The following is a 13,046-nucleotide window of genomic DNA, read 5'->3' as shown; positions in this document are numbered from 1 at the left end:
TCAGATGCGGAACGTACAGATAAGGTAATAGGTAACAGGTGAATATACTATTGGTATCGGTAGCGGACTAGACCGGAACTTCTTAATTATTGGCAATATTAATTACGTGGAAAACAAAAGGGCCTGGAGTGGTGTAATTTTTAATCTACACCTTTGTACTATATTAGTTATATATAAAGTTGAATTCTGTGATTCGTCGTTTTTACGTGATGACGGCTGACAAATTGGACCTCGTAATTTTAGTATTATAGATGTTGCAGTACCTTGTTCCTTCTAGCAAAACCAAGGGAATGTAAAGAGATTAATGTGTCTGTTAGTCTACCCGTCCATTAGTTTGTCCATCTGTACTTTGCGTTCATAACTTCTCAACCATTGTAGTTTTCAAAAAATTAAATCTCTAAAAATAAAGCTACATCCAAATACACTGTAATCATTTCTAGATAATTTTGGTGCTGATTATCTTATAAGACAGGACATTTTATCATATTAAATATGATTTGTATGAACTATTCTCAGTAAAAAAAAATATAAATCACAAATGTTTATGAACACTGACTGTATCGTATTATATTTTTACATAAAGTATCTGTTGTAACTTCAATAAACATATTAAACAAGTCCACCATTTAAATATAACTGGTTGTTCCTGTGTAAAACTGCATATACTTTCTTTTTGAATAAAATCATTACATCGACACGCATACCAAGCAATTCCATTGATGGACCTGCAACACAATTGCTCATGAACAAATTTTTTTTAGCCAACAATTTCAACTCAGCTTTTGCAATAGTAAACAGATTAAAGTTGCAATAAACAAGAACTTACTAAGCAGTACAAGTATTTAATGCAAAACAAATTCATTGTTTAATTTGCTATTCAGTTACATATCAATCAATTGCACAATTATCCATCATAGCAGGGGAGAAAGTTCTAATTTCTGTGGTAACTGAATTGAAGGAAATTTCGGATGTCATAAAATTTGGAAATGTTTTTAATTCCAGAAGTACATACCTAATATCAACATGTATAATCCAAAGTGTTTACTCCATAATTAAAATTTTCAGGCATGGGGACAGTATATCAAGAGAATAACAAACAAAAAAAATTTTTGCAATATTTGTTTAAGTTTCGCCTGTCTTCGTTCTTGACCAATTTCTTATCAAATCTTTAATCATTTACCTAATTGTTATTAAATTGCAATTTTGATTAAAAGAATCTAATATTTATAAATGAATATCAAATTATAATGCTTCTTTAAAATGTTTTCCTTTCTTTTAATAGCATAACTAATGAAGAAAATATAAAACATATCAGTTATTTCAGATAATGTCAGTGTTTTGTCTTGGCTAACATTTTTAAGTGTAAAATAAATAAAACAGTATTTATCAAAATAACAGCACTGTTTTATGTTAAGAAATCTATTTTTTGGTTATATCTATTAAATGCAGTTTCAAATACTCTTACCAAATTTGTTTGCAATTTACACATACTTTTTCAAAAATATCTAAAACAACCGTTGTACATTGTATTCATTTTTTAAGTGATTTTGGCTTATTTTAATACTTGTAGGGTTCTAGAATCAAAAATCAACATGTTTTTCTCTCATGAAAATGTTGCAAACACAGACACATGACTTTAAAGTTAAATGAATTTCACTGGCTTTGGAACAAGAGACAAATTATTGTTTTAAGATGCACTTGCTGTAAAAAAAAAAAAAGAAGTTTATAACTATGGATTATACATGTCTTTTTATGGTAAATTGTCTCATCCCTAATTTTTTAGTTTATATAGAATTGTAATTACCAGAGAGCATTAGAAATTTCCTGTGGAACTCCTTCCCTAACATTATCCTATTAAGCTAGCAACTGTAATATACATTATATTTTTAAATGTTTTTTACAAGAAAGATACCAATTTCCATATAATGATATTAATTTTAGTTTCTCTGTCTCATTAATAGGGATCTCTACCTACATTTAGAGTCTTTTGGTTCAGCAGTCCTTAAAAGATACCAATTTCCATATAATGATATTAATTTCAGTTTCTCTGTCTCACTTTAGGGATATCTACCTACATTTAGAGACTTTTGGTTCAGCAGTCCTTAATTTCTCTGTTTTATTTCATCATAATTTAGAAAAATTAATCTATAAACATGTAACTTGGTCAAAGGATGCCTCTATAGAACCATAGCAGTTTTTCAATAAAAAATAGGTCACTGTGACCTTTATCTATTGTCCTTTTCTTCACTTTCACTTCCTTACCATTACATGACTTCTTAGTTTACTTAAACAGGTATTGAGAGCAGGGAGTAAACATTTGTGTTGTCAAATAAGTAAAATTATCCTCATTTGGACAATTCAAGATTCAGTTAATCATTAGATAAATTATGAGAGCACAAAATTGCTCATTAATAGAACATTCAATGATCAAGTGTGCTTTTAATAGGAATTGAAGTTTTTTAAGATTATATAAAATTGGTATCTTATTGTTTGTTCACCTATTTTTCACACTCATTTATATATGGCATACTAACATTGGTGTGATTTTCTTGCAGTGCAATTGAAAGAATCTCACAAACAGGCTGATGGCAGTAACACACTAATTAAATCTTTACAAGGTGATTCATTTAGTTTATATGATTGGGGATAAGGGAATGTTTCATTACTGGTTGGTTAATAGAAAGAACTGTAGAACCCCGTTGAATGTAGGACTTAAACATTGAATTTTAGGAAAAAAATAATGTTAATTTATTATGTGGCCTTCATTTTTTTATAAATTTTTTTTATAAGAGGGTTAATCATTATTTTTTTCAAAAACAGATTTGTTGAAAAAATGAAAATAGTGTTCCCTAGATTGTTAGGTCTCGATGAGAATTAGTCAAGGATTTATTTCAGTAGTTTAGTAGTTTGTAACATAACTTAGTACAGACTAAAATATCAGTACATTATATTATCTAAAAATTATCACATGTAAGCTTACCATAGCACACATTTATAAAGAAACCTATTTATAGCATATACTTTTCATTTAGAAGAAAAATTGTAATGTGTGTAACCAAAACTGTTTGAACTTTAGATTTACTTTCGATATATTTATAGAAGACACTTGTCCTTTAAGAAATTGTGATAACTTGGTAAACATTTAATTATGCTATGTTAAGAAATATATGTTTACTTTTTCTAATTAGATCGAGTAGTGAGTTTGGAGTCTGAGTTAGTTAATATGCAGACCACAGATAAGGCTGATATGACCGTTGTAGCCTCAAGCTTTGATCAGACTTTGAGTAATCACCTAGATGATTCAGACCTAACGGATTCTGGCCTTGAAGATGATGATAATTTGAAAGGTAAGGATTGTTTTTATGCCCTGCCTATGATAGATGGGGGCATTGTGTTTTCATGTCTGTTCGCCCATAAGTCGTCAGGTATGGCCATCCTGTTTAATGTTTTTTTGTTGAAGATAGATAAGCATGATGCTGAAAGCTACAAACTAAGTTCACATTTCATTGTGAAAACTTTTCAAATTAAATGGCAAATAAATGTCGACCCAGTTTTCAAAGTTCACTAAACATGAATATGGTATAGTGCGAGAGGGACACATATTCTTTGAAGGGCCCCTTATTGAGAATGCTCGAGTCCTTTAGTTTTCTCTATGCAGCTAATGACAAGTGTGCTTTATACAAGATTTAATCATCACATATGTATTAAATAAGATATGATATAAAAGACTATTGCAACTAAATTTTTATGTGAATGAACTCTCTAGATAAAATTATTATTCATGGAAGTAAGAAAGAAATCAATACAAATCATTTTAAAGTCATTAGAAATGTTCTAACATACAGTTGGGTTATTTTGAGGTTCTTAATTATTATTTCATACATTATAATTAGATTTTGTGATATAAATTGCTTGGCAAGCTTCCTATTTCCATTTTTAGAATTTGAACTATCTCTAATTTATAGATATTGTTATCTTCATTGGTCTATGGGATAAACTTGGCAATCATTAAAATACAAGAAAATCTAAGTATTGTGAGTTGATAACATTGGAAAATTTTGCTTTTCAAAAAGGATCTGTTAACATTATCAAAAGCTATTATTTATTGTTTATAGAACTGCTTAGAGAAGCAAGACAACTACAGAAGAGAGCTGAGGGCGAACTGACCAAGTGTAAAGGTAAAGTACTAATTATTTAAACAAATTATTATATTATTCTACATTTATTAAGCTAGAAGGTCAATGTTAGCATTTTAGTCATTTGGCATCTGCTGTTTATTATTTTTAAAAACATACATGTCAGAATTGAGAAATAAACATGAGGTCTTCACAAAGGGAAAATGTGTATACAGATTCTTTTTAGATACCATCCCAATTGCATGGATTGAATACAAGAATAATACTTAAAGATTATTGAAATGGTCTTTAATAAACTTTGTGAATATGATGAACATCTTAAATATGACATGGCTGACACTACCTCACAATGATGAACAGACTGGGTAAATGTTATATATGGAGAATGTATCATGGTCCATCAGAAAGTTTTTTATTAGTTTTGAGGGTGCCAATCTTACTTTAAAAGTATTAGGCATCAACCAACATAAGATCTTTTTGAAAAACATGAATCTGAGCAACTGTGGATAAATGAATGGATTTGATGATAACTTTTCGTCAGGTTATTTCTGAACCATATTCACGAATTTGTTGATTGATTTAAACCTTACACTTTGTAAGAGACCAATGGATTAAGCTTGTTATTTAGGGTAGTAGCTTAATAAATAACAGAATTATCAGCATTACAAAAATTTTGCGAGCATTGCCATTGTGTTGTTTCAACATATCTAGTTTCATTTTGATTTACAATTAAATAAATGATAAGTTGCTGAAGCAGGAGAATTTATTTGAGGTGATTACACTTTAAATATATATTCGTTGAGGAAAAAAAAATTGATGAAAAAATTGACCATGAAACAAAAGAAATAACTATAAAATTGATTACAAGATATTTATTGAAAGCATATTGTTTATTAAAATAATTCCTTACTTTAACACAAATTGATTTCTCAAAGAGCAATAATGTTCAGCAAAGTAAGATCTACAAATAAGTCAACATGACCAAAATGTTATTGACCTTTAAAGTCAAATTTAACAGTTTTTCGATGTAGTCTTTTACAAAAGTCTTCTCCTGAAACAAGTGAGAAAAATTTAACCAAACTTGGCCACAATCGGCATTAGGATATCTAGTTTGAAAATTTGTCAGAAGACACTGCCTGCCAACCAATATGGCAGACATGGCTAAAAATAGAACTCAGGGAGGAAATGCAGTTTTTGGTGGAGGAAGACTTCAAGTCTTCTGAGGGACTATGGTGCTGACTTTAAAATCATTGAGACTCTGTATGCCGCATTCGTTTCTGTGTATTACAATTTCATAACAACTTCTAATTCCTGACACCGATTTTTACACATGGTTAAGCATCTGAATCATTTAATTTGTAAATTAGTATTGAAAAACAATCACTATCGTAAATATGTACCCTTTTATTTATGTAAATTATTAGATTTCATCTCATCTACATTGTACATGAATGTTGTTTGTTTACTTGTAACCGGATATTTTTACTGTAGATATTTGTACTTATTTGCCTCAATATACTATTGCAACAGTTTGTCATCACAACTTTACAGAATTGCATGAAAGGAGTAAGTTCGGTAAGGGTCAAATTTGGCCCCAATTATAAAGTTCAATGCTACAAGATATAAAAAGTTTTAAGTTGACTTAAAGACATGTGAGAAAGTTTTATAGAACAGTTGCTGTCATATTTTTATTCTTAAGCGTTGATTTTTACACCCCATTTAGGTCTATAAAATTCTATAAAATTAAAGGGAATTTCCTGTGGGTCACCCCCACCCCTTTCAATCTGAGAATGTGCTATTATCTTGTAAACGGTCCAGATCCCCACCTCTAAACCATATATATTCTTGTAGGGGACAATAAAACAAATGAAATGTAATACATGGGAAGTCCCGAGGGGGTCACCCCATCCCCTTTTGTTTGAAAACTTGTAAACGGTCAACATCACCACCCCTAAACCAGATATATTCTTGAATGGGACAATAAAACAAATCCAGTGTTATGCAGGTAAATTACCTGGGGGTCACCACCACCCCCTCCTGTTTGAATACTTGTAAATGGTGGAGATATACACCCCTAAATCAAATCAAATGAATATGGGACCATATGAATGGCGAGTTATGGGAGCTTTGTTTGGGAGACTTCGTAACCGCATCCTGTTACAATTACTTCTTGTTCATTGTGATATTGGCCAATAAATCCTAATTTGTAATTTATTCTACAAAAGGGAGCCATTTTAGGGCCTTATCGAACCAACTCCTTTGTAGAAAATAAGAACATATTATGTAGACGTGCATATTGACATGAAATTTTGATTCAATTTTTATACGACCGCAAAAATTAAAAAAATTTTGGTCGTATATTGGTATCACATAGTCCAAAGACGGATTGTTTCCGGATAATAACTTTTGAATAAGTAAAAAGAAATCAATGAAATTTTAACACAATGTTTATAACCACAAAAGGAAGCTTGGGATTAATTTGGGGGGTTATGGTCCAAAGGGTTATGGCTCAAAATGTTTCAAAATTAGGGGCAAAAAAGTGGGAAAACTAGGTATTTCTGGTCAATGGACAATTAAGACAATTTAAAAGCAGGGTAAGGGAGGTAATTCTAAAACATTTAACATACAATGTTGGGTATGTTCGGATTTACCTCCCTTACAGTACTTGTATATTATGTATAAAGAAATGTCAGGTTTTGAGCTAATTGCAAAAAAAGGGTGGTGGTAGTTGTTTTCAATTTTTTTTTTCAAATTTCTCAAATTCCAAATTTTTGAAAAGTTAAAAGAAGAAATCTTTAATTGTACAATATTGCGCAATAGCTTTGTAAGATCTTGACATTTGTTTTGTGTCAGAAACTCATATTATGTCAAAATTTTTATTGCAATCCAAATTCAGAGTTGTATCAAGCTTGAATGTTGTCCATACTTGCCCCAACTGTTTAGGGTTTGACTTCTGCAGTCTTATTAATCTGCACCCTGCGGAGCACCTGGTTTTTTCTTAGAGTTATTTTATTTGTCCAGTGACAATGTTTAGGCACCAGGTATGGGAGCATGCTCACTAAGGTTCCTAAATTTATCTAAATCAGGCTGTTTTTATACGACCGCAAAAAATTTTGCAATCGTATAATGGTTTTGTGTTGTCGTGGTCAATGTCGTCCAAAGACATTTGGTTTCCTGACAATAACTTTAGTATAAGTAAATCTATGAAATTTAAACACAAGGTTTATAACAACGAAAGGAAGGTTGGGATTGATTTTTGGGGTTGTGGTCCTAACAGTTTAGGAATAAGGGGCCAAATTTTAAGCATTTGTTTATATCCAGAGAATAACTTGTGGAATGGTGTATAGATCTCTCTGAAATTATACCACAAGCTTCCATACCACAAAGGGATGGTTAGGATTAGCCTTTGGGGTTTATGGCTCAAACCTGCAATTTATTTCATTATTTTATTATTGAGTTTAGTATGAAATTCAAAACAGTGTAGCTGTGGCCATTGATTGACCCATCAAAATCATCCATTGACTGGGTCAATTTACGTGAACGTTTGTCTGTAACAACCACTGTTCATGACGTACCTACGATAGACATTTAAACTGTGGGGTCAACAAAGGTTTCTTAACGCCTTTAATTATAAAATAATTCGAAAAATTAATCAGGAATAACCTTTGTGTTTTGATTTATATAATTGATATAAATCAAAATATCGTGTTATTTCTGATTAATTTTTCGAATTACTTTATTTAGGTGTTGAGAACCTTTGGTGACCCCATAGTTTAAGTGTCTTTAAAAAGTACATAGTGAGCATTGGTCGTTACATACAAACGTTCACCTAAATTGTCCCAGTCAATGAATGATTTTAATGTGTCAATCAATGGCCACAGCTACACTGTTTTGAATTTCATACTATTATATGGAATAGGTTTTCTGTTGTTTATAGCCATTGATTGACCCTTTATTGTTCACCTTCTTGACCTTTGGTCTTAGGTTGATAGTTGTATCATTGGCGATCATACCATCTACAAAGGAGGCTCAATAAACTTCACATTTGAAATGTTTTGGGGAAATTTTACTAAGAAAAACATAAAATGAGACTTTTATATCAAAACTATTATTCTAAAAATCTGATTGCTATTCATTATTATCTTTATTTATTCAATTTAATTAATTTTGAATTTTGATTTCCCTCAATGCTTTATCATACAAAATCATGTACAGTTTGCAATGAGTTATTAATTAATAGTGTCTTCTTCTCCTTCTTCTTTCAAACTAAGGACATTTTGATTTTATGCATTTAAGCAAAATTTTTGAAATATCGTTAAGGAAATTATTTTGATTCTTCAATATTAAACTTTGAAAGTGTTGATCTCAAATAAAAGGGACATGGCTGTATGTAAATACAAAAGACTTCCTTTTGTATTGAGGTTAAGGAAAATTAAATTCCTTTGAATTAAATGTAAATATTGAATAATTTTACCCCTATTTTAACATTGAAATGGTAATTGCTCTACTCGGGTGTCAAAAAGCTTTGTAATAAATATCTAATGTTATAAACCTAAATGTATTTCTCATGATCATTGATTGATAAATATCAATAGAGGGAAACATATATATAAACATTTATTAACAAAACAAAGTTTAAATGCTCTCCCAAACGATTGAAATCTTAAGAAAGGTTCTTTTTATATCTAATAATAGATAAATGGCTCGAATAATAACATGAATTAGTTCTGTCAATATTACTGGACTTAACAGCAAGGCCATTGAGTGGTCACACATGAATTCTTACCTGTCTGATTGACAGGTGAAAAGTTACCTTTGATAAGATGATATAATTAGGATATAACAAATGTTTGAGGATGTCCTATTGTTGTTGTGATTTGTGTTTATGGAAAACATGTTTTATAAAAAATGAGTTATTCAATATAATAACATTATGAAGAGGAAACATGAGAGTATTGATTATGATGAAGGTATGTCTAAATAATATAGTCGTCTAAATAATATAGTCCCCGTATAGATCACAATTATTTGGTTTAACAAATATATGCTATGGATAAAACCCATTCATTTGTTGTCAAAAATTAAAAAAAATTAAGCATATGTAAAATGGTAAAATATTATAAAGCCTATCTTATTTAAAAGAGATAATAAAACACTCATTTTTTTAAAAAGGAAAGGCCTCTCCTACAGGATTGCAAAATTGCACTTAGATTTATCTTTTGTATGCAACTTTTTCGTCATGCCTTTATGCAACGTCTGGTTTTTAAGGAAGTTTTAATATTATGAATTAAAAGATTTTAAAGTATTCTGACAAAATGATCACCTGACGTAATTATCAGGTATATCTGTACTTTGGTGGTCTTATAGATAAACATTGTGACACTTTTGGCAAACAAATGTGTATATTTATACAATCATTCAATGATAGTATGAAAGAGAGAGAGAAAAAAGGTTTTATTGAAATTATTTTTTTAAATAACAAAATATTTTCTGCTAACATGTCATCAGCTTTTAGATCGAGAATATTTTTTTCTGATGAATTTTACTCTGTTTAGTATATGACATTTGCATAGTAAATGACATGGTATTTTTATGAATAAAATTATATGTGCATATTTGATGAATGTTGACAAGTTATTTTACGAGAGAAAGTTGTAAAGAATATTTCTGCCTCAATGGAATCAACATTTTGTTTTTGTATAACCCTGTTAATGCACTTCTCTAAACACCTCTTATCTTTAGAATACGCCCCCACTCTTCATTCAAAATGTTAATAAATAAATACTTAAATCTAAACATGTTGTCCCTTATACCTTATATTGATTGAAGCATTCTCTACATCAAAGGATAAAATACTGTAGACCACAATATGTTACTATTGGGGGTGTATACTGTTTATACATTATTTATCATAAATTTTTGTGAATGTTTCGTTAAAGTGGATTTTTATATAATTCTAGAGAAAAATAAACAAATGCTCATTTTGTTTCAAAAATAATATTCTATTAATATTCATAGAAATAGAAGTTCTTAAGCTATTAAAAAATAAATTTGAAAAATAAGACCTATCTTTTCTATTTGCAAAATTTTAGTGTTTTGTCACTTTTATTTATCACAAGGTAAATACACACTTTTTTTATTAACATGTATCATGCTTAGATTATAAATTGTGTCTCATTGATTCTATTGTCCCATTAATTCTCAGTCGGTTGTTAAAGGATATATATATAGAAAGTTTTCTGAATGAAAACTATGACTATTCCCCACAGATGTTGTACATGTATGAAGAATTAAAACAAGCTTTACAAACCTCACATAATACATTTCTTTATTTTGACTTATCTGATGTCCTAAAACAAGGGCATTATTTTCTGCTGTTGAAATTTTATTTTACACACCTTGTAAGATAATTTCTAACTCTCTTGTAAATGCATGCCAAGATTAAAGGGAACAATCAAACACCCACAATCCTAAGGTCAGGGATTCAGTTTATATAGGAATTAAGATATTGATAGTACAACTATAAGGCAATTCATTTTAATAGTTAATTTTTTGAACAAATACTGAATAACAGATAAAAACCGTGTACAAGTAGTAATGACATGATTTTTAAGTCTGCATATAGGAGTTTTATTTGTAGAAAGCCGTTACCATAAAGAAATAAAAACATAGAAAACATTCCTGCTATTCAAAAATATTTTCTCTTCTATCATTTTAATTTTACGATAAAGCAAAGAAAGGAAATGCTTCTTTCTCTGCTTTATTTTAAAAAAAAAACTGAAAATGATAGGACTTTGCAATATTAAGGAGAGTTATTGAACACCATTGTTCAATAGCTTTGATTACAGTTGAAAAAAAAAACAGTAAAAAAAAAGAAATTAATCCACAAGTCCCTATTCACTATTTGTCTTGAATTTGTGTGAAATATTTGCCACTGGATAAAAAGCAAATCAAACTAATTCAAATTTGTGTACGTTTGGTCCATTCTAGTTGTTATCAGGCACTGCTTAGTTACAGCCAGTCAATTGTTTGGTCCATTCTAGTTGTTATCAGGCACTGCTTAGTTACAGCCAGTCAATTGTTTGGTCCATTCTAGTTGTTATCAGGCACTGCTTAGTTACAGCCAGTCAATTGTTTGGTCCATTCTAGTTGTTATCAGGCACTGCTTAGTTACAGCCAGTCAATTGACTGCACTGGTTGGAAACCAAAGAGCAAACCTAATGGTTGAAGTAAACTTAATTTCTATTGGCTATGAAACAATCTGTTCTGGAACCCACTTAACTGAAGGTACCCACAGTCCTAATAAAATGACTATGGTGTTACTCCTCTTCAACATGATGACTTTGACTGTACACAAACCATAAACCAGGCTTTGAATGGTACCAACTGAATAGAATAAAGTTTTACTACTTACAATGTGTATAATAAGAGAATTAAAAATTGTTCCAAAAGATGAAATTTTTTCTGTAAAAACTTTAAACAAATTACCCTTAGTTTAATACATGCAAACTTGTGTATTATATTACTTGTCAAGTAACTTTTTTACACATTTCTGTTTTATTTGTTATACACAATCTAAGCTTGAAATCTGTATGTTAAAACACAATTAACAATGTTAAACTGTGAAAAATTGAAACTTGTGAAAATTCCTATCACAATTTATTTGTAAAAGATGCTTTAATTTGTGTGCCTTAGGCTACAGTCCCATTTATCACCATGATTGAATGAGATATTTTAGAATGCAAACACATCTAAATGTAGTTCATGTTTTACATGAATAATACATGTATGTCATCTTGTCACATAATTTTTATCAAGTTTTTGTAGAGTTCCATTCAACTGAACATGTACAAAACGTGTGTTATTAAAATTGTTTTTATGTTTATATAAGAAGACTTGAAGGGGGAGCTATGTTTATATACAGGAATGCTTATTCAGAGGTGTTTCTATATTAAACATTAAAGTAAATAAAAGATTTTGGTACTGTTTGATAAGAAGTTTAAAATTAGAAGTAAATAAATCTGACAGTTTAAAATATTGAAAGCAGGGTCTTTCCTTTTACTGTTCTTGATTACACACAACTAAGACAGCAACCAAACAACACCATTAATAAATATTATATAAAATTGCCATTCTGAAGAGAATAATTTTAAGTCTAAAGTTTGCTTTGATAGTTTCACCAAAGGATCATATCATCTATATGAATTTTTACAATTGATCAATACAGCCTTATGAGTTCTTCCTATCCTTTACTTTTTACAAGTTATTTACTTACAGGCTGTTGACCTAGGTTATGTTAATATAGAGAAGGGAGTCTTTATTCATGGAAAAACTTGTGATTTTATTTGTAGTAGCAAAGATAAATGTCTCTGTTCAGCTGAGTACCAATGAAGTGAAAACCCAAAAGATATGGTCAATTTGGTATTTTGTAGGGTGCATTTGTATCATAACAATTTCCTCTTCATAGCTGTTGCAAGTATTTTTTAAGTTATAGTTAAAGCAGTGAAATTAGCTGATAATTTGTGAAGGTAAACATCAGAGAAACATTGCTAATGCAAGCAATGAATATTTCTTGGTTTTTATTGGGGGGGGGGGGGGGGGGGGGGGGTATTATGCATATCTGTTGAACAATTGCTTTTACAAATAAAATGTAATAATCTTGAGTGAGTCACTATATCTTTTCTACACATACACAAACATTAAGACAACTCCATTGTTTATTTTAGATGAATTAGATGACACTAGAGCAAGGGTCCAAAAAAGTGCTGACGAGGCCATTCTACTCAAATCCAAATTAACAGATGTTCAAAAGAATGCTGATGAGAAGTCTGAAATGGTAGTAGATCTTCAAGGTAGGGTATTTATGTCTGCTATAACATGCAAATTAGTATTATGTAGATCATTTGTATG

The 13,046-nt window shown here is 30.1% G+C and overlaps 1 protein-coding gene across 26 annotated transcripts in view; it reads left to right on the top strand.

Annotated features, from left to right (window-relative positions):
* LOC139497371 (sarcolemmal membrane-associated protein-like) overlaps positions 1–13,046 on the top strand; it is a 62,373-nt gene that overhangs the window by 29,493 nt on the left and 19,834 nt on the right. For 25 of the 26 annotated variants that reach the window (XM_071285709.1, XM_071285732.1, XM_071285688.1 and 22 more), the window contains 4 exons: positions 2,556–2,618; positions 3,189–3,347; positions 4,116–4,178; positions 12,863–12,988. In XM_071285709.1, the coding sequence (XP_071141810.1) occupies positions 2,556–2,618; positions 3,189–3,347; positions 4,116–4,178; positions 12,863–12,988 (411 nt within the window). The remainder of the gene's footprint in view (positions 1–2,555; positions 2,619–3,188; positions 3,348–4,115; positions 4,179–12,862; positions 12,989–13,046) is intronic. The other variant, XM_071285604.1, reaches the window with a different exon arrangement.

The sequence above is a fragment of the Mytilus edulis genome, chromosome 1 (genome assembly GCF_963676685.1).
Source record: "Mytilus edulis chromosome 1, xbMytEdul2.2, whole genome shotgun sequence".
Lineage (NCBI taxonomy): Eukaryota > Metazoa > Mollusca > Bivalvia > Mytilida > Mytilidae > Mytilus > Mytilus edulis.
This window is presented reverse-complemented; position numbering and strand designations above follow the sequence as displayed.